We start from the raw sequence: 27168 nt of genomic DNA, 5'->3' as shown, positions 1-27168 counted from the left end.
GGACTTCCGGTATCGGAATCGGCGATACCGATACTTTTTTTAAAGATCGGCCGATACCATCCGATACGATACTTTGAAGTATCGGACGGTATCGCTCAACTCTATTGACAAAGAGTCGGCATCTGGAGCCGGAGCTCCTGCGAGGTAACCCCGGACATGGGGATATAACTGTTGGTGCCCGTGTTGTTCTATGGACACTAATGAACTGTTCAGCGTTCAGTCACCCACGGTAACTGGACAAAGAGATCCAGCGTGTTTAGTGACAGCATGTTAAAGCCGTGTACCAAGGATTGTGCTGGACTATGTGTAAGCATGTGACGTGTAACATGTTCCTCAGCGGTTTATGAAGGCATAATAAACTGCACTAGACTGTTTGCGTGAAAGTGTTCCTGTTTGCCTCAATATCGCAGCCAAGTGAGTGTCCCCCAATGCACTCAGTGAGCGCTATCTTACAGTTAGTATTGTAGTGAATAAGAGTAATGTACACACTCGCATTTGCGCAATTGGGCACAACACTAAATGTCAAAATATAAGTTCCTTCACAGGCATGCTACCATTCCGGTGGACCGTGGAAAAAGGTTTTTTAGACATATTTTTAGATGGATAGTACCCCTAGATCTTTGGGACAAATGACAATATGCTCTAATGGGATTATATTTACTATTTTATATATGCATATATTGTACAATCAGCTCATTCATATTAATTATTTATCATATGAGAAGTATATAGGGAAATGACTCTAATCTAGGAAACCCCACCCATAAAAACAAGGCAAGACATAATAATGCATATGTTTAAACACATGATGAAGGCTGAATCAGCCAAAATGCATTGTGTTTTAATTCTGTATTTTTATGTACTGTGGTTGCGACACTCTGTTTCTTGAGTGTGCAGCTGCATGTTTTTATAAATTAAACTATTAAAGGCATTCCTGCTGAAAATTCATCATTCAAGACGATATTCTAATGATCTTCCTTGGAATCTCTTTCTTTGAAACAGAAGCGCATATCTGGGATATTTACCATTATCATACTTCTTCCCTGTGTTATTTCTCATTATTAGACATACAGTCATAGGACCCCTGAAATTGTTCCAGAAAATTACGTATTTCACACAGAAAATTATTGCAATGACACATGTTTTTCTACTTTTATTACCTTTGCATGTATTGGAACATCACAAAAATAATAGGAAAAAAGGCAAATTGGACATAATTTCACACACAACCTCAAAAATATGCAGGACAAAATTGTTGGCACCCTCAACCTGATATTTAGTTGCACATTTTTTGGAATAAATCACCACAATCAATCGCTTCCTCTAACCATGAACAAGCTTCTTACACCACTCAACTGGAATTTTGGACCACTCTTCTTTTTCAAACTGCTCCTGGTCTCTCATATTTGAAGGATGCCTTCCCCAACATTTAACATTTCTACACAGGTGTTAAAGGGAACCTGTCACCACCCCAGGCATTTTTAACTAAAAGAGCCACCTTGTGCAGCACTAATGCTGCATTCTGTCAAGGTGGTTCTTTTAGTTGGGGTCACTTCCACCGCTGAGGGAATCATTTTTATAATTTGTACCTCACACCTCTAGTTTGTCTGGGGAGCAGGTCTTTCCCCCTGGACACAGACGCCTCACAGCCATCAGTCATTTCCTCCATTCTTCTAGGCGCCGCCTCCTCAGCGTTCAGTTATTTACCCGGCGCCTGCGCTGTAATCTTGTTTCTTGGGCATGCGCTGTTAGCGCTGCCCATCCACTGACATCACATGATGTCTTCCTTCTCGCGCCAGCGTGGACCGCTATGGTATCGCGAGACCGCGACATCATCAAAGGTCATTATTGCAATGCATCACTGGGAAAGGGACCTGCCGGGAGCATCTGTGAGGCCTGGGGATGCTGCGCGGGACATCAGAAGGTGAGAATATGATGATTTTTTTATTTTAATTCTATTTATTACAGGGATATGGTACCCACAGCCTGGAGGAGAGTCTCCTCTCCTCCACCCCCTGGGTACCATCCGCAAATGTTCTGCTTACGTTTCGCATGGTGGGCACAGCCACATGTGGAAAGTAAGCAGAACAATGCATTCCTATGTGGGTGGAATCGCCGCAATTCCGCAAAATTAATGAGCATGCTGCGTATTTTTCCGAGATGCGATTCCGCCACGGAAAAATCCGCAGCATTAGCACAGCATTGAGGAATCCCATAGGATTGCATGGGGTGCTGTTTTTTTGCGTTTTTGCGACAAAAAGTGCAAAAAAACGCTACGTGTGAACACAGCCTAACTGTTATGGCAGCAGAGGAGGAAATTGCAGAACACTGTTCCACACAGATGGTGTCACTGTGAGTGGTAGTATCATCTTGCTGTGTGTGAGATGAGTGATGTGCCATCACATATCCTCCACTTCCACCCCATTAATACGTTTGCCAGAGGCAAAAGATCACAATTGTGACCTGCGTTTGGTTGTATTACTGCCTAGATAGCTGGTGCCAGTGATGGTTGTGCTGCTATTGCTTGAGACTCTAATATTCGTATTGCCAGCTGCTATGGTATGTGTTTTTTTACATTACTCTATCTATTGCCATGGATGCTTTTTCTTTTACCATGCATTTTTACTACATTAGAATTAACTTTTCATAGAATCATAGAATGTTAGCGTTAAAAAGGTCCTCCTGGGTCATCATGTCCAACCCCCTGCTCAATGCAGGTTTCATTAAACTGTCTCAGACAGATGTCGGTCCAGTCTCTGTTTTGACTTTCATTGAAGGAGAACTCACCATCTCTCGCGGCAGCCTGTTCCACTCATTGATCGCTCTAACTGTCAAAAAGTTTTTTCCAATATTTAATCTCCCTTTCAGTTTCATTCCATTGCTTCTCGTGTTTCCATGTGCAAATGAGAATAAGGATGAACCTTTAGACATGCCCCCTCTTTCCAATTAACATACACCTTTTCAGGTTCTGAGTTCATCCATCCTGATCTCTTTAAATGCTTCTAATTCTTCCTTCTTTTCGGGATTGTTACTGATTGTGCAGTGAGAATTTCATTTAGGAAAATCTCCCATCCTTCTGGGACATTTCTGCCCTTTCGAACGTCCAGCCATTACACCATCCCTACCCTCTTTCTGAGTCCATTAAAATTTGCCTTTCTGAAGTCCAACTTTAAACTCTAAGTCCTCACAGGTTTTCCTCCTCTTGTAATCCAACATTCGAGGATAGCATGTTCACTGCCTCTTAAAATTCCCAGCGACCTTTACTTCCTCAACCATTTCCTCAGCAGTGGTGGTGCACACCCAGAGTATTCAGGTAGTTGGTATTCTGCCACCAGTTAGAGTTGCATTTTAACCCCTTTACAACTCTGCAACATCAGCATCTGAGCACTGCTACAACTCGCCTACATTGCACCGCTACATCAGCAATCCAGAACTGCTACAGTTCTATTACTCTAGTTGTGATGTTCTAGCTCCGATACATCTTCTAATTCACTGCACCCCGACTTATTTGTCCTGCTGCACCAGTGCTACCTATCCATGTTGATGCAGAACTGCTCATCCAGTCTATCGGCTCTGATGACCCACCTCCCCAGATGAGACTTAACAAATATGTGATAATAAAAGATGGATATTTAAAAAGATGTTGAATTAAGGAGCTTTGTGGCAGTCACCTCCTGCTCAATGTGGCCATTATCTGGCCCAATTACATCTAATCTTCTTACTAGCAATACTATACATTCTATGCATTGTAATTCTGCCTTAATAAATTAAAAGTGCTCCTCTGATCTATCCGGTTCTCTGATGTCATCCATGTGTGTTCGTTAAAAACATGTCAAGGATAATATTCCTGCGTGATTGGAGCCTATGGTATGTGCAAATGCTTGTTATGACCAGAGGCAAGTCACAGGCTGTATAAATTTAATACCTTTTCATATTCCTCTTTACTTTGATTCAGTGCCGCTTGTAGCTGTATTTCTTCTTCTTCGGGGGCTGAAGGAACTTTCTTTATTCAAAAGGAAAACATGAAATAAATATATTATAACATTTAATAAGAACAGGTGAACAGCAGTATAGCAAAAAGGGCTAAAATAACACAAAATGTGGTCATAAAGGTTGAATATCAAAGTGAGGATTGAGCCAGGACTCAACGATAAAAGGAGGAACAGCACAGGGCGCATGCACCATACTGTCCTTCATGGCTCCACCACGTCTTTGTATGGAGTACTAGTTTGGCACTTTGGCCCGTTGACTTCAACCAACCTTTATTCAGCCCTTGGTAGCCCCATCACATCATAGAGTTTGTTTTGTACCTCCGGTAGCAGTGATATTATAGATTTGGGCTACAGAGACTAAAGTCGTGGTGTAGAATAGGCTTTCCTTGCTTTTGTCCATATGAATAAGAATAAAATTATTTTAAAACTTAACAATTTGCTAAAAATATCTCATAGATAGTATGAAAAGGTAAATCTTTTCATTCCCATCAATCATTTAACCCTTTTCCCATGCAGCTAATTTTCATTTTTGTGTTTTTGCTTTTTTTTCACCTTTTTCCAAAAGCCATAACTTTTTTTTTATTTTTCAATTGATATAGCCATATGGGGGCTTGGCTTTTGCGGGATCAGGATGTACTTTTCAATGGCACCATTCATTTTACCTTATAATGTACTAAAAAATGGGGAAAAAATGTCAAGTGCAATGAAATTACAAAAAAAAAAACCTTGCTTTGGGTTTTGTTTTTACATCTTTCATTGTGTGGTAGAAATGACCTGGCATCATGATTTAACACATCAACTTTTCCCTTTTTTTATCTTAGTATTGAAAAAAATTGGGAAATTTGCAAAAAAGAAAGTTGTTTTTTTTTTTAAAACTTTCCAAGAGCTGTAACTTTTTTATTTTTACGTGGATGGGACTGTGTAAGGGTCTGTTTTTTGCGTGTCAAATTGACTTGTTATACCATTTTAGAATAGATACTATTTGTTAATTGCTTTTTATTGCATTTATTGCAGCGTTTTGGTGACCAAAAAATATTTATTAATCTTTTTTTCATTTTTCTTTTCTTTTCGTCTCCATAAGGAGGACTTAAACCTGTGATCATGTGATCACATAAGCTTTATATTGCAATACAATTGTATTACAGTATTTTATAAAAATTGCAGTCTCCTTTGATGGCTCATCCCCATGCTGGGTTTCAACAGAGTGTTGCAATAGTAGTAAAACCAAAGCTACCGTATGAACCCATTGGCACTCCATGATTATGCGACGTGGGGGGATGGTTTGCGTGCAAAGGCACGACCCCCCCAGTCCGAGATGGACAGCAGCATTTAAGTGGTTAATAGCAATGTGTGGCACTCAGATATACATGCTGCAGTTATAGGCAGATGATGGCTGTAATGTCCACTTCATACTCCTGCTCCTGACTTGCGCCATACATGTACAGTAAACGTCAGGAAGGGTTTCATAAATTGTGCCAATAAAAATTGATTAATAAAATGTAATAAAAATTGTCATTCGGAAAAAAATCCTGATTTAGCAAAATTGGGCTACATAAGGATGACTTCATAGGGTGGTGACTGAGTTGAGCAATTGTAGGATTTGCGTTAAGTAATGAGCCATACAAATTATATTGTGACTACACGGCTATAATTATATTAATATAATTATATTCATTATATTGCATTTACCTGTTAAACATTAAAGGATATTCACATATTGAGTAGGTACAATCCAAGCATTTAAATATTACAGATGTTTCCAGATAATGGTACATGTATTCTGGTTGAGATCAAATAAATATGGATTTTGGTAATTGCACATACTTGCAGGATTCCTCAGTAGTGCACTGATTTATCCACAACACACAGTCTTCTTGGGAGGCTTTGGGTTATTTTTAAGGGAATATGTTATGCCAGGGTCGAACTGGCCATCTGGCAATTCTGGCAAATGCCAGAAGGGCCTTACTGGTTGTGGGCCGCCTTGTCTGTTACATTCTTAACAGAATTAATGTTCTCCAGACACCCATACTGTTAAAAGTTGTGACGGAGCACAAAGTCGCTGACTCCATTACATATCCCAGCAGGCCACGGGAATCATTAGAAATATTGGTCTTGTAGTAAATCTTGAAATTCTTTCATCCAGGGTAATATTAGTAATATATTCCATCTGGAGCTTGGGGATGGGGACAGCATGGGCTTGTGTGACTTCAAATGCCAGGGCTGAATTTCAGTCCCAGTCTGTACCTGTGTTATGCCCACTTCCCACTAAATCCACTAAATGCTAAAGGCAATCCTTTTGGATTTTATAGTGAACCCAATCATGAGGTTGAGTAGAATATTGAACTGTAATTGCCTAAGAAGTAGAAAGTTTTGTCGCCTCTCTGTCTATGGTCAAAACATAATTAGTAGCAATCTTGACGGCATGGGCTCCGGTGGGCAACAATTTGTTCATCTCTCAAGACACACTATTGCTTCATGTGTCAAAGGTGTCTTCACACACTTTTCAAGAAAGACGCAGTGTTATCACGACTGATGACATGAGCCACCATCAGCAACACTGAGCACAGACACAGTGTGCAGAGGAAGCCAAGGATAGAGCACCACCCTTGTTGGTTTGACATGATGTTGCCAGCCTGTGGGCTGTCAAACAAACCATCTTAAAGATTACCAGTTATTAGGTCAAAAATTACATTTTTCTCTTACTTTACTCACACTGCTCCCCTAAGTATTTTCTTATTTATCTTTTAAAAAATCCACTATATACATCCACCTTCCTTTTTATTTATTGCTATTTTTATTGCTCTTTACCAAGGGAGAGGTACTCACAAGATTCTCTGGGAAAAAGACTTAAAGAGAACCTGTCAGCAGGATTGTGCACAGTAAACTACACACAGTGTCAGGTCGGCGCTGTTATACTGAATAAAATGATACCTTGGTTGACAAAATATGTCTTGTGGTTGTTTCTAAAATCTTTATTTTCAGTTTTGTGTTAATGATATGCTCGTGCTCTAGGGCAGAGATGGGGTTTGCTTTGCTCTGATTAGATATTCGTAATGCAGACTGCTGAGAGGTCGCTGATCCCTCATAATGAATACCAGCACATAATGAATAAAAAAAATTCTTCTGCAGGCAGGTGCCGGCCGTGGCACCTGTGCTGCAGCATAATCGCATGGTTACTATGCACTTTAATCCTTTTTCTCAGATTTACTTGAGCGAGGAAAAAAAGGTCATTTTGAAAATGGCACCTGCGCAGTAGCAGCTATTGGTTTGTACAGAGATCTGATAGCTGCTGTTGCGCAGGTGCCAGCGGCACCCACTTGCTGGAGAAAAAAAATGTCCTCCACCAAGATGCGCCGCCCTCGCATGCACAATAGCAGCTTTTGGCGATCTTCGAGAGCTGCTACTGCACAGGCGTGGGCAGCACCATCTTGGTGAAGGACTTTTTTATCTTCTCCAGCAAGATGGCTTCGCCAGTGCCTGCGCAACAGCAGCTATCAGATCTCTATACAAACCGATAGCTTTTACTGGGCTGGTGCTCCAGGTGCCATTTTCAAAATGCCTTTTTTTCTCCTCGCTCAAGTAAATCTGAGAAAAGGGATTAAAGTGCATAGTAACCATGCGATTATGCTTATTCAGTATGTGATGGCATTCATTATGCAAAACTAGGGGGCAGATCAGTGAGGGATCAGTGACCTGTGAGCAGTCTGCATATGAATATCTAATCAGAGCACCACATACCCCAGCCCCGCCTTAGGACACGAGCATATCATTAACACAAAACTGAAAATAAAGATTAAGAAACAGCCACAAGACGGATTTCATCAACCCAGGAATCATTTTATTCGGTATAACAACGCCCACCTGACAGTGTGTGTAGGTTACTATGCATAACCCTGCTGACAGGTTAAGGCTGCTCTGCACAATTACCCTGTGAGCCACACTCTTTTGGTAAAGACCATAAAAATTAGCACAAAATTAAAAGCCCATATCTCTGGAACTGTATAGAGGTTTTAAAAAATGTAAATGTATTAATCAGAGGAGCAATAGGAATAAAATAAGAGAAAAAAATGGTCACTTTTAACCTGGTGATAGGCTCCCTTAAATTGTTAGGGAGAATCACTCCATACCTATGACTTCCTACTGCCACTTCAATACAGTGATCAAAGTTTTTTATTCTCCTTTATGCCTAATCTCCCAGAGGAAATAAAATTATTGTGAAGCTGTGACGGCCCAAAACAACATGTTGGTGGTCATTTGGTGGCCTGAATCAGGGGTTGCCTATGCATCAGGGCTCAAGTGGCGAGAGATTTAATGAGCAAGGAATTTTTGTTTATTACTTCATAACATTTGTGAAGTCAACTCCTTCGATAACAATGTAATCGAAATTTCTAATAACAATGCACAATAATGACAGCAGATATTTGAAAGCGCAGGCTCATATTGTACCTTTTCAGCTTCTTCTTTACTCATAGCTAAAGCAAGCTGTAACTGAAGTTCTTCCTCCCCAGTACTCTGAGGTCTTGCATGTTCTAATTCTGGAGAAAGGGCTGAAGCAGAAGCTAAAAAAGAGAGAAAGACATAATCATCGCAGATCTTAATTCAAATGGCTGCTCCTGAATATTCATTAGTAGAGTTAGACTGGGTTGCGTGAGTCGATTTGTGATATCGGCAACATCCGTACTCAGTGGCCCTTGTGCAGCAGCCATAAGAACCACCTTGTCATGGAAGAGTTGGGAGGCCCAAATACACCTTACACCAATATTGGCTGGTTCAGCCAATGATAAACAAAAGTGCTTGGGCCCTTAATCCTACAATCTCTACCTGAGAGAAAAACAAACCCCTATATAGGATTTTGTTATTTAGGAATAATGTCATTATTCATAAATTCATGTGTTTTCACAATCCTTTATGCCTATTTTTCATCCAGGTGTCTTTGGCACAATCTTCTGGGTAGAATGAACAATTGAACAGCTATAATATGGAAACGGTAGAAGGATCATACAAAATTTATAATGTTTCTTATTTAAAATGGTATATTTTTCTCAAAAATAAAATTTAATAACTATCTATTGGATCAAGTAAAATTTACCCCATAAGAATAGTCTGAGAGCTAATAAGTAAACAAGGAATTTCCCCATATTTTTTACAAAGGCTTATACATTTACACATTGGCCCTTTGATCAGATGAAAATACGTGACTAACATGGTTGACTCAATGTGACATCCTCTGCCCATGTGCCCTATTAGGGCTGGACATTATAGAGAAGTGTCTACCACGCGGGATCCCCATCTAGGTGTCAGAACAAAGAGATATTCTGCAAGAGCTTACCATGTAATGTTACATTTTTCCGTAATAGATGATTGATGGAATGGTAAAGAAATCAGATTAGGGTTGCCAAAATGAAAACTCCAAGGCAAATCCATACAAACTAATTTTAAAGTGGTTCAGTCTGCTCACCCAACATGTCTGTTTTGGTAAGTACTTGTACTTTCATGAGATTTTTTAACAGTCTTTCTTAAATCTTGGGGTTCTGTAGTTCCTTTGCTATTCCTCCCAGAAATCCGTAAATACATTGACAACTCGGTGTTGCTTGTCAAAAGGATACACCCTGTTGACAAGAAAAACAGTAACACCTAGTTGTAATTCGATTTTCAGCGGAGAATAACAGGGGACAACCTCTACCAGGATTGTTATTGTATGGGGTGCATACAAATATTTATTAAAACTGACATGTCAGTAACAATTTCACCATTTTCATTATTCAGTAGTTTATGATGTTCGTGTTCAGAAATTTATGATGACAGTAATAGAAAAGCCTTCATTACTATTTGCAATAAAAAAAATGTCAGGACCTCAACTCTGAACCCAATTATGAGTCAATGGGATTAGAATTTGTTACGATCCATGTGAAAAATCAGATCCATCACAGCTATCATGGCTTTGATATGAACTGAAACAATAATACTGACAACGGCCTCACTTGTGTGTGAAATACGGACCATGCTTGGATCTCAAGATTGATCCAACGACTGGTTCTTCTGACCTGAACAAACTGCCCCAAAGGCATACCTATAAGACAAATAGTTCAGTTCAGTAGACAATGCAAACCATGCATGGTTCATATTTCACCTGTCTAATATGAACAGAATCTAAAAAAAAATCACAATTAATTTACATATTACCTTCATTATATCTTAACCTATGGCTGCTGTCAATGGCTGCAGTTACTTGGGACAGTCTTCTTCTGGTTGTTTGAGCTTGTGCCCTTTCTTGCTTTATTCGCTCCTCATCTTTCAGCAAAGATACTATCTGTTTGGCCTTCTCTCGAACATTAATTCCATGGTCTTTTCCATCACGATCCAAGAATTGAAAATCCTTGAGCGTCTGTACCGCAATGATATTCTCGTTACATTCTTGCACCACTTTGTTAGATCCATTTTTTATTAAATAGTCCAAAAGGGTGAGACCTTTATAAACATGACGCCAATTTTTTCCACTGTCATTCAGTCTCCTCCAGACCATCATCATGACCCCAGGGAACTCTGGACTATGAGTCATTTGAGCAATTTCATTCATAAGAGTAGTGGACGGTCCCCATGGGTCATTTGAAGTTGCCTCTCGAACCTTAACTTCGGCATCAGAATAATTGTGGACAATGTTCTTTACTTGACGACGTAAAGATGAAGTAGCCATGATGAGTTGTTCAGTTTCTTATCTAGAATTCCTTATTGTCTACACAACCAATTTGGATAAAGAAGTCAGAGTTTGTATTTGATTTTTATTGAAACGGTCCGATATCTGAAAAATAAATGACGGTGTGAGAAACATTTATTTTTACCTTAAAGGAAACTGTTACACTGTAAATGCAGTGAGGACGAGAATCAAAGTGATATATCGTTACGTTTGAAAATATCATATCAAGCTCCATTTCAATAACATGTCAGGATGTCGGGTCACTTTCTCAAAGAAATGGCCTTTCCTTTTAAAAATTGCACGTTTCAGGTAATTTGCACATGATGTCTTTAAAACAGTTTCCAAACTCTGCAGCAGTTAAAAGAAGTAACAAAAGACTGAATATGTGCACAGCAATGTTGTTTATAAATTGCTGTGCATCATGTTCTTTTTTTGCTGTGATTTTTCATCATTTTTCAGGAAGATTCCAGGTGGAATCCGCCAGAAAAAGACATTGTGTGCACATACCTTTAGGCTGGTTTCACACTTCACACGTCATTTTTTTGGCACTTGTGCCATCCATTATTTTTCTGGATAGATCACAGACCCATTACAACTAATGAATGTTAATGGACCCATACAGAAAGTCAAAGATTTTACGTGAACTGTCCATATTGTATTGTTTAATAAAAAGCTGAGGTTTTTTCATAGGGAGAAAAATGAACGCAACAAGTAATTTAAAAATTAACAAACCAACCAAAAAAGGGGCACACTAAAAAACCCTTATTTTTTTTTTTACATAAGAGAAAAAAAACTAATGAATGCAACTGGCCTTAGAGGGAGCCTGTCCTGTTGAATATGGTATCTGATCTTGAGACTGGATTTTAAAGAGTTGGAGAAGCTGATCAGATTAATATACAGTTTTGTGGGAAACGTTTACTTGTAATTTATTCATTGAAATGTGGTGTTTCTATGCATGAGATGTTGAACAATGACAGCATTACTTAGACCTCAGTAGTGACCAATTGAAAGAACCAGTACATCTTTAATCTTAGAAAAGTCTGAAATCATTTAAAACATTGTGGTATCATTCTGGTTAAAGCAATTTTATGTTCTTTAATCATATTCCAACACTATTCATGAAACCTATAATCTGAAAATATCAATCGATAGAATATCCCCACATACATACATACATATACATACATACAGTTGTGCTCAAAAGTTTCCATACCCCGGCAGAATTTTTGTTTTCTTGGCCTTTTTTCAGAGAATATGAATGATAACACCAAAACTTTTTCTCCACTCATGGTTAGTAGTTGGGTGTTTTCTCTTTTTAAATCATAATGACAACCCAAAACATCCAAATGACCCTGATCAAAAGTTTACATACCCTGGTGATTTTCACCTGATAAACATGCACAGAAGTTGACACAAATGGTACTGAATTTCTACTAAGGATAACATCTTCACCTGTGACCTGTTTGCTTGTCATCAGTGTGTGTGTATAAAAGCTGAGTGAGTTTCTGGGATCCAAAATTACTCTTGCATCTTTCATCCAGCCACTGACATTTCTGGATTGTGAGTCATGGGGAAAGCAAAAGAATTGTCAACGGATCTAAGGAAAAAGGTAGTTAAACTGTATAATACAGGAAAGGGATACAAAAAGATATCCAAGGAATTGATAATGCCAGTCAGCAGTGTTCAAACTGTGATTAACAAATGGGAAATCAGGGGCTCTGTAAAAACATAATCACAGTAATTTAGACCAACAAAAATATCATCCACAACTACCAGGAAAATTGTTTGGGATGTAAAGAAAAAACCACAAATAACATCAGCTGAAATACTGGACTCTCTGAAAACTAGCGGTGCGGCTGTTTCAAGATGCACAATAAGGAGGCACTTAGAGAAAATGGGCTGCATGGTCGAGTCACCAGAAAATAGCTATTACTGCGCAAATGCCACAAAGTATCTTGCCTACAATATGCAAAACAACACAAAGACAAGTCTCAAAACTTCTGGAGCAAGGTCATTTGGAGTGAGACCAAAATTGAACTTTTTGGCTACAACCATAATCGTTATATATTTGGAGAGGTCAACAATGCCTATGATGAAAGTAACACCATTCTTACTGTAAAGCACGGAGGTGGATCGCTGATGTTTTGGGAATGTGTGAGCTACATAGGCACAGGAAACTTGGTCAAAGTAGAAGGAAGGATGAATGCAGCACCTTACCAGCAAATACTGGAGGCAAATTTGCAATCATCAGCCTGGAAGCTGCGCATGGGACGTACTTGGATGTTCCAACATGACAACGATCCAAAACACAAGGCCATGTCGACCTGACATTGGCTACAGCAGAACAAAGGAGGCTTTTTGCCAAGAAGAGTGAGCAGCTTTTCCATTTGAGAAAATAAAGAACCTCATGTACAACTACCACAAAAGACCTCAAGCTGTCATTGATATAAGAGGGGGCAATACATGGTATTAACAAATGAGGTATGTGAACTTTTGATCAAGGTCATTTGGATGTTTCGGGTTGTCATTATGATTTAAAAAGAGAAAACACAGTAGCTTAACAATAAATGGCTTCACCCAATCACGGGAGTATGTAAACTTTTGAGCACAACTGTACATACTGTATCTATCACATATTGTCTATCTGTATCTGCTTGGTGCTTTCTGTTTTTATTATTATTTGTGGTTACTACAATGAAAATTTATGTCATTCTTTTCTGTTTTCATTCTACATTTTCAGAGTTTATTTCTGCTGATATCCTTCATCAACTAAAATAAACTCAAATCTAAATTTTCTTGCAATCATTTTCTATAAGGTCACAAAAGGGCATTATAGTCAGGTAAATCTTTAATAAAGCTTGTGTTAACTAGAACCTGGATTCCATTAAATTCTGTATTACTTTTGCAAAATCTCTAACTATGACAAGTTTTAGCCTGTAATGTGAATCATTGTTCGACAGTGGTATTAGAATACACAGATTGCTATACATTATATACGGTAATTACATATTTAACTCTACAATGAAGGATGTAGTCACCATATAAAAAAAAGAGGCTTCTCGAACGTAAAAAAAAAAAAGTCTTGCATAAAACTGCTTGATTTTCGCTAATATATTATTTCCCTATGGTCTACAAGCCCTTTCTGTATGGCCTATTAGGGCACATGAACATCAAAGAAGGGATTCTGCCCTAATGACTGTCCAGCTAATACCACTCTGGTGATCCTACGTCCATTTACCGTTGGATATAATAATATCATGTTTTCCTGAGACCTTTTTACTCATAATGGACTGAAATGCGCTAACTCGGCACCAGAGGATCACTGATTTTAACTAAATGTTATTGTTTTATTAACCTCTTTGCAACCTTTGATGCATTGATACAGCTAGGATACGTCATGGCGATGTTTCGCGCATTGGGACTGTGAGCTCGCGATCGCCGACTGGTGTTCAAGGATACTTACAGCCGAAACCCAGAACTCACTGCCTGGAGAGATGACCACTGCCATCAACTCACGTGTCCTCACAGGATGTGGCTTAAAACGTTGAGGAACATGCTGTCTTGAATGCAATGATTAAGGATTTGTATCCGAAACGCGTATGCCTATAGTCTCCCTGCGATTGTGACATTCGTCTCTTTTTATATTTTTATGCATACTTAATAAACTGTGAATTTTTATGAAGATATGGCAGCTGGAATCTCATATCCTTCACCAGAAATAATTACTTTTATGAAAAAAATGAAAAAAAAGTACACATATTTGGTATTGCCACGTCTGGAACAACTCACCCTATAGCAATGTCACACTGGTTAACACCTTCAGTGAACACCGTAAAAAAAAAGCAAAAAACAATGCGTTATCATCATAGTGATGAACAAAAAGTTTACCAAAATGAGATCAAAAAGACGACTCTATATAAAAATGGTATAGCTGAAAATATCTTGTCCCGCAAAAATCTCGTCCATCAGCAGAAAAATAAAAAAGGTGATTATTGCCCAAATATAAGTGTTTTGGCTTTTGTTGTATTTAATCAGTGGGCTACAAATGATTCAGAATATGGAGCTGATGATGAAATCACATCTCCTGTTGCAGCCCGACCCTGCGTTACTCAGAGCTCCACAATACACTGCAAGGTATTATCCATTTTGGATAAAATAAAGAATTTAATTGTGAATTCTGAGTTAATACAGGGGCTGTAAAGTTGTAAAGAGTGTCTGTTGTTCTGGAGGACCTGTCCGGCATTACACAGAAAACCCATTGATTTGAAAATGGACCGTGTAATCCTTTATCTCCCCAGTGGTTACTCTGCAGGTAAATTGAACTCTTGCTGATTGCAGCTGATGTCCAATGTTTTATTACCAAGTAATACTAGTTTGCAGTCACAGTGGAGACGTATGTGTCATTAAACTTTATGAACACCTTCCAGTCTGGAGCTGTGTTAAATACTAAATTGGAAATTTTGCCTTATGGAACCTTGTAGTGTTGAAGGGAAATTAACAGAGTTACAGAGATGAAGTCTATAAAAGAGTCTGGTGTGGTCTCATTCTCTAATATCCCATGGTAGCGTTACAATCTTTGAAGGGTAGACTGAGTAATATAAATCTCTCACATTAGAGCACTTACTGGGTGACATGATAAACAGGAACTGTCATATTTGCATTCTAATAAGATAACAGTTCCAAAGCATCATCTTTGTGCTCTTATTCTGTGATGCCACCTGGAAATCTGGGAAACAATTTGACGGCTGAAAATTTCCTTTATCAAAGGGGCATGCTACTATACATGATGTAAATGGCCTGTCACACTAAGCGATATCGCTAGCAATATCGCTATAACGTCATTGGTTTTGTGACGCAGCAGCGATATTGCTAGCGATATCGCTATGTCTGATACTTACCACCGACCTCTCCCCCGCTGGTTATCGCTGATCGCGCGAGACCGTTTCTCGTCGTCAGCTTCCTTCTGGGCTTTCTGCTGTGGAGACGTGCGATGCGTGGACGCGGGCAGGAGGACGTCAGGATCGCCTGGTGTGACAGGTAAGTAGCGACCCCCGTCCCCTGCGATGTCGCTGGTGAGATCTGCCTGTGTGGCAGCTCACTAGCGACCACTTAGCGATCTACCAGCGATCCTGACCGCGTCATATCGTTGGTCGGGATCGCTGGTGCATCACTAAGTGTGACAGTACCTTAATTGTCAGCACTAATTGGGCAGTGTCAGTGCTTGTAGTAACACCATGTCCCTTTAACAATGGTTAAACCCATATTCTTAAATAGTTTTACAAGAAGAAAAACAGAATAATGACAATGCTGATTTCTAAGAAACTCACTGAGAATAAAAGTTTTTACTAAAAAATAAAAATAAATAAATATTGCTGTTTTTCTTCCTGTAATTCCATTAGACTAATATGGATTGAGACTGACAAATTATTTTCAAAAAATGTCCAGTTATGGATATTAGACTGGGAAACTTAAGAAAAACTCCATGTCTATTCAATATTAGGACACAGCATATAGTATGAGGCACACCCTATACTGACATTAAAGCAAATGTTTGGAACATTTATATTAACACCTTCCCATAGCATAATGTAATGCTGCATCAAGATTTTGAATGCCTTTGTGCACGATGACATACAGTAGTGTTGCAGAAATGGCCCTCACCCATGCTGGAATGTCTGGGATCAGAGCTAATTCTGATGCCATTCTTTTAAAAGGAATCTGTCAGCAGGTTTTCTCCCCCCAAACTATTTATATGTGCATGTAGGTCTTTTAAACAAAAGTCCAGCAATATTTTTACTTGACCAGTCCATTCACTCATTACTGAGAAATCAGTGTTTAAATTGATATGCAAATGAAGCTGTAGATCTAAAGCTTATGTCACTCCAGCTCTATTCCCCTCCTCCTGCTTGATTGACAGCTTTGATGCTGTGTGACTTCAGGTAAAAGAGCAGACAGTCAAGCAGAAGGAGGTGGCGCTGGGCGGGAAATAGAGTTGGAGTGACAGAGGCTTCAGATCTACTGTATATCTCTATAGCATCTTTTGCTTATCAATTCAAATGCTGATTTTTCAGCAATGAAAGAACAGACTGGCCATGTAAATGTATTGTTGGATTTCTCTTAGAGCTACATGTACATATAAATAGTTTTGGGGTGAAATCCTGCTGACAAATTCCCTTTAACCCCTTAGATGCATCTGTCAATAGTGTCTGCTGCATTGAAGGAATATAATGAAGGCAGATGGCTCAATGTAATATCGTATTAACACCCTCATGATATGATCACTGATGGCCATTAGGATGCCATGACAGTCATGAATTTGACAAGGCACTATGCCGTTCCATACTGGACCTAACATATATATATATATATATATACATATATATATATATATATATATATAATAGAAAATATTTAGAGTTAAAAAAAACTATGAAATCTAATTTTTATAGTTAAAGGAACAATGCAAGAATAGTAAATTAAAAGAAATGTATATTTGGTATTGTAGATTTCAGAATGATTTGTATACTAATATTAACATTATATTACAGAGACGATTGTAAAACAAAAATTGCTCAATTCCTGTTTTTTTTTTTCTTTTATCCTCTCAAATAATTATTAAAATGGAATCTGTCCTCATATGGTTACATTAGCAAAAAAATCTAAAAGTCCTGGTTCTCGTAAAGTCCCAAAGAGATGAAAAAACTGAAAATATCCCAGCATCTTGAAGACCAGAATAATTGTTAGTAGGGTTAAAAATCTATTGAGCTCCCATGTTGAATAACATGTGAACTATTTTGTGACTTCCCCCACTCCAACACATATTCATTCCCTGGAAAGTAAGTCTAGGATCTATATACTTGTTTTGTTGGATTCACTCACAGAATTTTGGGCATCGTTGACATTTTTAACAGTGTGGCAAGTTAAAAATGGCAAATTACTGTATTATTGTCTACTTCTTGACAACTCCTTATAATTGGGTCCAAGGAGATGAAAGAAATAAAAAAAAAACTACTGTATGTCATTTTTTGGACAGGCACTGGTCCTCCATATTCAGTGCTACATCCCCAGCCATTTTCTTGGCATCAACATCCGGCATGGGCGTCACATAAGCTTTGCAGCCCATCGGTGGCTGCTGATCAGCTGCAGCGTTCATATTTTGTTCATGTGGAAGAAAAGAATTGTTTGTCTGCTGAATAGCTGCAGCACTTGCATGATGCCCCTAAACCTGGGATGGATGCAGCGCTGAGTATACTGAGGAACACTGCCCAAGAGGGGAGTACATTATTTTGCTCACATACTGGGCACCATAAATATTAGTTTGACCAGTAGAGAACAGCCTATTATTTATGGGTCCCAGGAGGTGTTTTTATGGGACTTTGGGTATGGTGCTTTTTTGTTTTTTGTTTTTTTTTGGGGGGGGGGGGTTTTTTCCCATGGACCTCTTTTTAGGACTGGTAAAAATGCGTGTGTGTGAAGGAGTAGTTACCGAAGTATTGTGCAGTCCTTTGCCCTCTGGCAAAGTTCTGATTTCCTTTGCCCCTGTTTACTTTTAGTTTGTAACTCATCATCATATGAAGTTACGTTCCAATATACCAAAAATAACCTGATACTTCAAAACCTTGACATTTTCAAAACTTAAAAGCTAATGAATCATTTAGCACAACTCACTGACCTGAAAAGGCATCTAACTAATTTTAGCTTCCTTGTCTTTTTTTCTTTCTCCCTCTTTTAATATGTAAAACATGTAGCTTGTACACGACCCTGTTTGAATTAATGAATTTATGTTATCATTATAATATTAATAATCACCAGGAGTTTTAATCAGTGAGAATTACTGCAACAAAATCATATCTTTCCCTTCGGGGAAACTCTGTTAATAAGCAACTAGAGATATGTAAATCTGCGATATTTATGTAGACAATGAGATTCATTTTACCATACATACATTTTAATACTGTAGTTGTAATTCCCTCTATTCACCAGTGGCACTTACATCACAATAATCCATTACCTTTAGAACCTGACACAATCATAAAATGATAGGGTATACCTATTATCTGAGCCAGGGATACATGTGATTATAGATACAGAAAATCAATATGTATGAATAGATGGTGTTGTAACCATCAAGCATGATGGCTCCAGATCATTTATAAGAATGAGCCTTGTGGACAGGAAGTGAATGAAAATTTGCTCTTGCAAGTGCATGTGTGGAGATTGTGTGTGTGTGGAGATCATGTGTGTGGAGACTGTATGGAGATCATGTGCGTGGAGATCTTTTGTGCGGAGATCGTGTGTGTGGAGATCGTGTGTGTGGAGATCGCGTGTGTGGAGATCGTGTGTGTGGAGATCGTGTGTACGGAGATCGTGTGTGTGGAGATTGTGTGTACGAAGATCGTGTGTGTGGAGATCGTGTGTGCAGAGATCGTGTGTGCGGAGATCGTGTGTGTGGAGATCGTGTGTGTGGAGATCGCGTGTGCGGAGATCGCGTGTGCGGAGATCGCGTGTACGGAGATCGTGTGTGCGGAGATCGTGTGTGCGGAGATCGTGTGAACTGAGTTTGTAAGTGTGGAGATTGTTTGTGTGGAGATCATGTGCTTGGAGATCATGTGCACGGAGATCGTTTGTGTAGAGATTGTGTGTGACAAGATTGTGTGTGCAGAGATAGTTTGTATAGAAATCATGTGCATGGAGATCGTTTGTGTGGCGATCGTGTGTGAGGACATCATGTGTGCAGAGATCGTATGTGCGGAGATCATGTGTGCGGAGATCATGTGAGTGGAGATCATGTGAGTGGAGTTTGTGTCTGTGGAGATTGTGTGTGTGGAGATTGTTTGCGTGGAGACCATGTGCATGGAGACTGTGTATGTGGAGATGGTGTGTGCGGAGATCACGTTTGTGGAGATCATGTGTCTGAAGATTGTGTGGAGCTCATGTGCGTGGAGATGATTTGCGCAGAGATCGTTTGTGTGGACATTGTGTGTGTGCGGAAATCGTGTGTGCGAAGATCATGTTTGTGGATATAATTTGTCTGGAGATTGTGTGGAGATCGTTTGTGCGGAGATCGTGTGTGCGGAGATCGTGTGTACGGAGATCGTGTGTACGGAGATCGTGTGTGCGGAGATCGTGTGTGCGGAGATCGTGTGTGCGGAGATCGTGTGAACTGAGTTTGTATGTGTGGAGATTGTTTGTGTGGAGATCATGTGCTTGTGTGCACGGAGATCGTTTGTGTAGAGATTGTGTGTGACAAGATTGTGTGTGCAGAGATAGTTTGTATAGAGATCATGTGCATGGAGATCGTTTGTGTGGCGATCGTGTGTGAGGACATCATGTGTGCAGAGATCATATGTGTGGAGATCGTGTGTGTGGAGATCATGTGAGTGGAGATCATGTGAGTGGAGTTTGTGTCTGTGGAGATTGAGTGTATGGAGATTGTTTGTGTGGAGACCATGTGCATGGAGACTGTGTATGTGGAGATGGTGTGTGCAGAGATGGTGTGCGCGGAGATCACGTTTGTAGAGATCATGTGTCTGAAGATTGTGTGGAGCTCATGTGCGTGGAGATGATTTGCGCAGAGATCGTTTGTGTGGACATTGTGTGTGTGCGGAAATTGTGTGTGCGAAGATCATGTTTGTGAATATAATTTGTCTGGAGATTGTGTGGAGATCGTTTGTGCGGAGATCGTGTGTGTGGAGATGGTATATATGGAGATCGTGTGTGCGGTGATTGTGTGTGCTGGGATCATGTATGTAGCTCGGTTAAAGCCAGTTTAGAGAGAAAAGAGCAGCCAGACTAAAAAAAGGAAGCCACAAGGAATGGAGTTATGTCTGTGTGGTCACATTGCAGAGGATCTGTAGTATAGTGTAAGGTTCATCTGGTAAGAGGTGGTTAAAGGAGTCCAGAAGCGGACAAGTAGCAGTGCCCACAGCGAATGCAGGCAAGTTGCATCTCTGGAACAGACATCTACAGAAACCTGGTATAACTATACAGAGCAACTAACAGAGAGAAAAGTACATAGACCAGTTCCCGCATGTAACCATCAGAATCTGTAGCCATACAGTTGGACAGTTGAGGCTACATTAACACTGCACAGATTTCAGAGAAGCAAATCAGCAGGGTGAATCAGAGTTGTAGATATATTCCACATGTAAATTGACACGTAATGCAGATTTTTAACTCCACAGCCTGAAATTTCTTTTTGTAGAATGTACAACTGACTTCTCAATAAAATTAATGGCCATGGCCCGGAAGAGAAATAGATAGATAGATAGATAGATAGATAGATAGATAGATAGATAGATAGATAGATTACAGTGTTAACAGTTTCGCCTACAAAATGTTGTCAGCCTGTGAGAGGTGTGAAATGCCCCTATATACCTTCTACCATGTAACACAATGGGAGATGAAATATGGATTTGCATTTTACCATTCATGTTCCATTATCCACTATGATTTGGGTTAGAAAATTTGCCCATTGTTCATGGGCCAAGAAATAATATTTTCACAGATTTTTGTATTTCCAATCCCAACACATTGCAAAAATTACAGAAAGCAGTGTCTTCACACTCTACAAGTGGATATTTCATTCTAGAAGACAATTCTGCTTCTACATAGCAGAACATCAATAACAATAGCAGAATAACACTCTCCCCTACATCATGACTTTTTCCTTTCTAATTCTCAAAACTTACTGGCTCTCACTGAAACTTTGATCTAACAGTCAGACACTACCGCCGCAGCTGCTGCTAACTCATATGGTTTTTCTCATACCCCTAGATTAGAGAACAGACAAAGTTCAGGTGATGGTCTGCTTCTTTCTTCACAACAGTTTTAGACAGGTACAGAAGTTCAGGTCCGGCATTTTGAAAATACAGAGGCCAAAGCTGCCCACACCTCAACCTTTCCCAGATGGAGGTCTCTATTACAAATATTACTCTGCCTGGAGGAAAAAAAATTACTACAAGACCAATATTATCAATAATACTACTATGTATTAATTAAATAATTCCACTACGCCACGACTACATAATACCACACACAGTGACAGAATAGTGGTAGAGCTGTCATACTCATTATTATAGGGGTTGTATGCACCTGGGTATGTTTTCAGCAAGTACATTTTCGACCTGTCAAATTCTAAGGCTGCATTCCCATAATGAATATTTGGTCAGTTTGTGATGATGCAGATTTTCTGTACTATTTCTGTAACTATTAGATAAAATAGGAAATTTGAGGGTTTTTTATTGTTTTTTGAGTGAGTTTTTTATATGCATTTTTGACGCTGCAATTTGGTCTCTTTTTGATATGTTATGTATACTTGTGGTCTTTCCTGATGAAGAAGTCTTTTGTAATTTGAAACGCGTAGAATAAACCACTACTTTATTTGACAATACGTTTCATCATTGATCAGCAAGCAATGAAATCATATACAAACCTCTCCTTTCTATCGTTTGGTCATTTACTGACCAGTGGATCTGCTGCAGGTGATGTGTTTTATTACATGCTTTATAGATATTCATAAAAGGTGAGTGTAATTTTGATTTTATCACCTGCCATACTCCTCGGATAAGACCCTATGTTGTGCTGATCTCTCCTATACATTAGATAGCTCTGCAATAGACATGGTTTACAGCGTGGGACAGAACGACAGACAGGTATAGTATATTGTTTTTTTATTTTAGCTTTATTACAGGCGACGAGGGCTTCGGTGGAATTAGGCGTTAGGTGAGTATAATTGTTTTTGTTATTTTTAAATAAAAAAGTAAAAGTGTGTTTTTTATTTCAAATAAAAGACTTTTTTCTGGCTGTGTATTTATTTACCATATAACTATAGGATTGGTAATGGATAGGTGTCTTATGGACGTCTCTCCATTACTAAGCCGTGGGCTGGATGTTACCGGACAATACAAAGGTCACATAAACCCCACAAATATGAACCTAATTTGCCACCAGCACAGGGCCAGTTTGAAGAACTGGGCAAAGCACTAGAATTGGTGCATCTTATAGATGCGCATTTTCTGGTGGCTGTGTACTTCTATTTTAAGGCTGGGGAGTGCAATATTCATGGTCCTTTACCAGCCTGAGAATATCAGCCCCCAGCTTTCTCCTTTAGCTTGGCTGGTTGTCAAAAAATGAGGGGGAACCCACGATTTCTTAAATTATTTAAATAATTTAAAAAAAAAATGGTGTGGGGACCCCTGTATTCTTGATAACTCGCCTTGCTAACGCTGACAGGTGAGGGTTGCAGCCCGCAGTTGTCAATTTTGCCTGACAAGGGAACTCACAACATTTTTTTTATTATTTATTTATTTAGAGCGCCCGCTGATGAATACTCCCATCAGCCGCCACCTGCTCTCACTGTTAATAGTGGCAGCAGGCATAAGATGATAAGAGTAGTTGCCAGTAAACTTTTCACCTCCAATCACAGGTTTATCATGGCTGTCTGATCTGTGGTAATAATTTTACTGCCGATCTGAGGCAGTGTTTGCCACGCAGTCATGCAAGAAACAACTGGTATTTGGGGTGACAAACTCAAACAGTAACAAGGTCTTCCTGGTGAATTCTGTGTTTGTGGTCTGTGCCTGAACAGTAGGTGTTCGATACGCACCGCAAACTTTACTGTTCGGATTTGACTATCTCTATTTACCATATATAACCATATAATGGTAATGCAAGTCTTAGGGTACCGTTACATTTAGCGATGCACCAGCAATCCCGACCATGATATGGATCGCTGGTGCATCGCTAAGTGGTCGCTAGTGAGCTGCCACACAGGCAGATCTCACCAGCGACATAGCAGGGGTCGGGGGTCGCTACTTACCTGTCAGACGCGGTGATCCTGACGTCCTCCCGCCCGCGCCCACTCGTCGCTCGTCGGCGCCACAGGAAGCCCAGCAGGAAGCGCCCGACGAGAAATGGTCCAGGACATTCTCGCACGACCAGTGATGAGCAGTGGGGGAGCCGGTCGGAGGTAAGTATCACATGTAGCGATATCGCTAGCAATATCGCTGCTACGTCACAAAATCGGTGACGTTACAGCGATATTGCTAGCGATATCGCTATGTGTAATCGGCCCCTTAAACCAGTGCTCTGCTGGCCATATATGCGTATCTACTGTACAGGTTCTCACCAGTGACATTCTTTATGATCGTAGTTATTCAATTTCCATTTTATTTTCCATTTGGCTCAGACTGCCAACAACTCAAGCACTTTTTTACCTTTTGTGTCCCCTTAGGCTACTTTCACACATCAGGTTTTCGGCGTCAGGCGCGATCCGGCGTCGTGCCGGAATGCCGGATCCGGCAAATGTTTTGTAAAACCTGATGTGCCGGATCCGGTTTTCTGCCGGATCCGTCTTGTTCTTGACAGACAAAACCGGATCAGTCTCATCCGGTTCATCCATTTTTCTATCCGTTTTTCGACGGATTACGCCGGATCCGGTTTTAAAAATTGACCCTTGACCAAACTTGTGTACCTTCTGTACCAACAGTATATACCTTTGCCAACCAAAGTTGGCTATCTTGTCATGGTCTCTATTTTTAGCTTTAGGCCACAGGTGTGTACCTGGTTGTGTTTTATGCAAAGTATTTCACCTTTTAACAAAAGTTGTGTACATTGTTAGGAAATCACCAACAATAAACACAACTTGTTAGGTGAAATACTTTGCTTCAAACACAACCAGGAACACAACTGTGGCAAAAAGCTAAAATTTACCCACAGTTATATACCTAGTTTTGAATACCATTTTACCTTTTAAATACCCTGTATTTAACCTTTTTCGCCGCAGAAAGAAATGACAGACAACCAGTGTAAAATATTTTAACTTTTATTGAAAAATGTTTTTTTTAGTAAACTTTTTTTAAATTTTAATAAACTTTTTTAATAATGCTTTGAAACCATAAAACTGGTCATTTTTATTTAAATACACACATTATAAATCTGTGTAGTGTGGGGTGGAAATACTGCTGGAGGGGCTGCGGGACACTTCGACAATGGGAGTGTGGAGAGAGGACTGGGATCGTGGTGGGGAAGGAACAGTTAGAGGTGATGGTGTGGAAAAAGCTACAGAATGGGTGGACATGTGGGAGGCAGAAGAGGTGGTGGGCGGTGGAGTGGAGGGTTGGGCAGGGACTGTAGGAGCAGATGATGTTGATGGAAAGTTGTATGGGGAAGGAGTTTGGTACGGGGAAGGAGTTTGGTACGGGGAAGGAGTTTGGTACGGGGCAGATTGCTGGAAGTGGGGAGATGTCTGGTACTGGGGAGGTTGCTGGTACTGGGGAGGTTGCTGGTATGTAATAGGAGGGGGCGGATGGAAAGTGGCTGGAGGGGGTGCAGATGTAATAGGAGGGGGAGGATGGAAAGTGGCTGGAGGGGGTGCAGATGTAATAGGAGGGGGAGGATGGAAAGTGGCTGGAGGGGGTGCAGGTGGAGGAACTACAGTGGTGGGAGGTGGAGGTTGGGAGGTAACCTGCTGTAGAGCACCGTGGCACGAATGCATTACATGCATCTGCTGGGTAGGAGATAGTGTTGCCATGCGCTCCACAACAGACCTGAAAAAGGTGTGGTTTGGCGAAGATCTTGCTTCTGAATGCATGGTTTGCAGAAGTGTCTTCACCTCCAGAATGCTGGAGTTGATCTGCTGAAAGCCTGCGGAGATTTGCTCTGACAAGACTTTTAGACAGTTCTGGAAAGATGCATTCAGATGCAAGAACTCTGGCGCATAACTCTTTTCCTGACCCCTCTGCCGCTGCCGCCCAGTACCCGCAGGTGTACTAGAGGTGGCAGGGGCAGAAGGGTGGGGTAAAGGGAAAGCCATCTCCTCACCAGCAGCTTCATGTAATGTAGGCGGCCACGATGCTCCTGTGCTGGTGGATGGGACAGATGGGTCGAATGTGTGGGAAGGCTGGGAAGGTGCAGATGTACCGGGGCGGTCGAAGTGTCCCTCGGTGCCGGTCTCCTCAGGGATCGCCTCAGAAGGGTCCAATCGTGCAGGCTCCCTGACATGGTATGGCCCTGGCTGAAAAAAAAAAGTTACATCTAACATTTTTTTTCACATGTGGTGTGTAATATTTACCTTCTAGTGACCATTGTTTCCCGGAGGAACGACAGGGCTTGTGCGTACTTGTACTTGCTCCTGCGTCCTCCAGATCCACTCGGGGCCCGCATCTCTTTATTGAACTCCTTCTTGAAACGATCCCTCACAGACCGCCACCGATTCACAATTCTGTTCCCTGAAACGAGAAAGGAGTGGTTAGTATACAACATCAGTGTTTCCCAAACTCCAGTCCTCATGATCCCCAGGGGTCATGTTTTCAGGATTTCCATAGTAAATAGAAATCCTGAACACATGATCCGTGGGGACCACGAGGACTGGAGTTCGGGAAACACTGGTTTACATCAAGCAACCGGTACTGTATATACTTACGCTCTTTAATCTGGGCCCGAGCATCGAGGTCCTCCCAGCGGCCCACAAGGAGCGAACACATTTCCTCCCAGAGTCGTCGGGTAACGATAAGGTCAGCGTGGCGGCGGTCAGCCATATTCCAGAGCGGCTCCCTTTCTCTGACGAGATCGATGAGGTGGTCCACATCGAGTCCTCCATCCTCACCGTCAGAGTCGGGAGCACGCTGTGAAGGCTGTTAAAGAAAAAGACAAAAATAACATAATTAGCCTCCACAAAAGAAATGAAATAAAAAGTGCAAAAAAACAAAGCAAAAATATTTATACTTACACGCTGGTGACCGTCGCGTTGCTGCCGCCGACGACCCTGGGAGGCACTGCGAGGACCTCTTGGCCGAGCACCAGATTGGGAAGACTAGAGAAGAAAACAAAAAATGTTATGTCTTTGGATGTAGGCATTTGTTTGCTGTGTGTGGTCTGCAGAACATTGTTTTCTATGTGTTGTGTGTAGTGTGATGTTGTGTTTCTGCGTTTGATGCAAAAAACTTACCAATTGTGAGCCCACTCCAAGTGTCTGTCCACCCCTTCCTTCTTCTTCTGGGAGCTCCTCTTCATCTTGTGAATCCTGTTTTGAAATAAAAGGCAATGAATAGACATATATTACAGAGATGATGGATTTTGGAAATAAAAACTTACCGTCAAACGCTGACGATGCGAGGGAGGGCTCCCAGAAGATGATGTGCTGTCTTCCTGGTGGCCACACTCCATGCCTGTGGGTGGTGTTTCAGCTGCTGCCATTGCTGCTGCTGCTGCTGCTGCATCTATTGGGCGGCTGTTGAATAAAGAGAAACAAAGGGCCAATGAATATCTTGAAATTCAATAGCCCTAGTTTGGAGGAATGGGGGATTTGATAATTACCGTCTCTCATCTGCTGCTGGCCTCCCCTCCTCAGCATGTTCCATTTGCTGCTCCATTTGGGGTGGTGGTGGTGCTGATGGTGCTGCAGTGGTCTCCTGCCTTCTCCTGCGCTTGGTTGCTTTCTTGGGTGGCATGTTGGGTGTGGCTGTGGGTCCCACTGTCTTG

General features: G+C 40.6%; 1 protein-coding gene across 3 annotated transcripts in view; it reads right to left on the bottom strand.

Annotated features, from left to right (window-relative positions):
* The window catches only part of EPN3 (epsin 3), a 97535-nt gene that overhangs the window by 42275 nt on the left and 28092 nt on the right, over positions 1-27168 (bottom strand). For all 3 annotated transcript variants that reach the window (XM_073588055.1, XM_073588054.1, XM_073588053.1), the window contains 3 exons: positions 10176-10791; positions 8439-8551; positions 3926-4003 (listed from right to left, as the gene is read on the bottom strand). In XM_073588055.1, the coding sequence (XP_073444156.1) occupies positions 3926-4003; positions 8439-8551; positions 10176-10686 (702 nt within the window). In that variant the 5' untranslated portion in view covers positions 10687-10791. The remainder of the gene's footprint in view (positions 1-3925; positions 4004-8438; positions 8552-10175; positions 10792-27168) is intronic.

Source organism: Dendrobates tinctorius, unplaced genomic scaffold (genome assembly GCF_039654945.1).
Source record: "Dendrobates tinctorius isolate UK_male_01 unplaced genomic scaffold, ASM3965494v1 ptg000103l, whole genome shotgun sequence".
Taxonomy (NCBI): Eukaryota; Metazoa; Chordata; class Amphibia; order Anura; family Dendrobatidae; genus Dendrobates; species Dendrobates tinctorius.
This window is presented reverse-complemented; position numbering and strand designations above follow the sequence as displayed.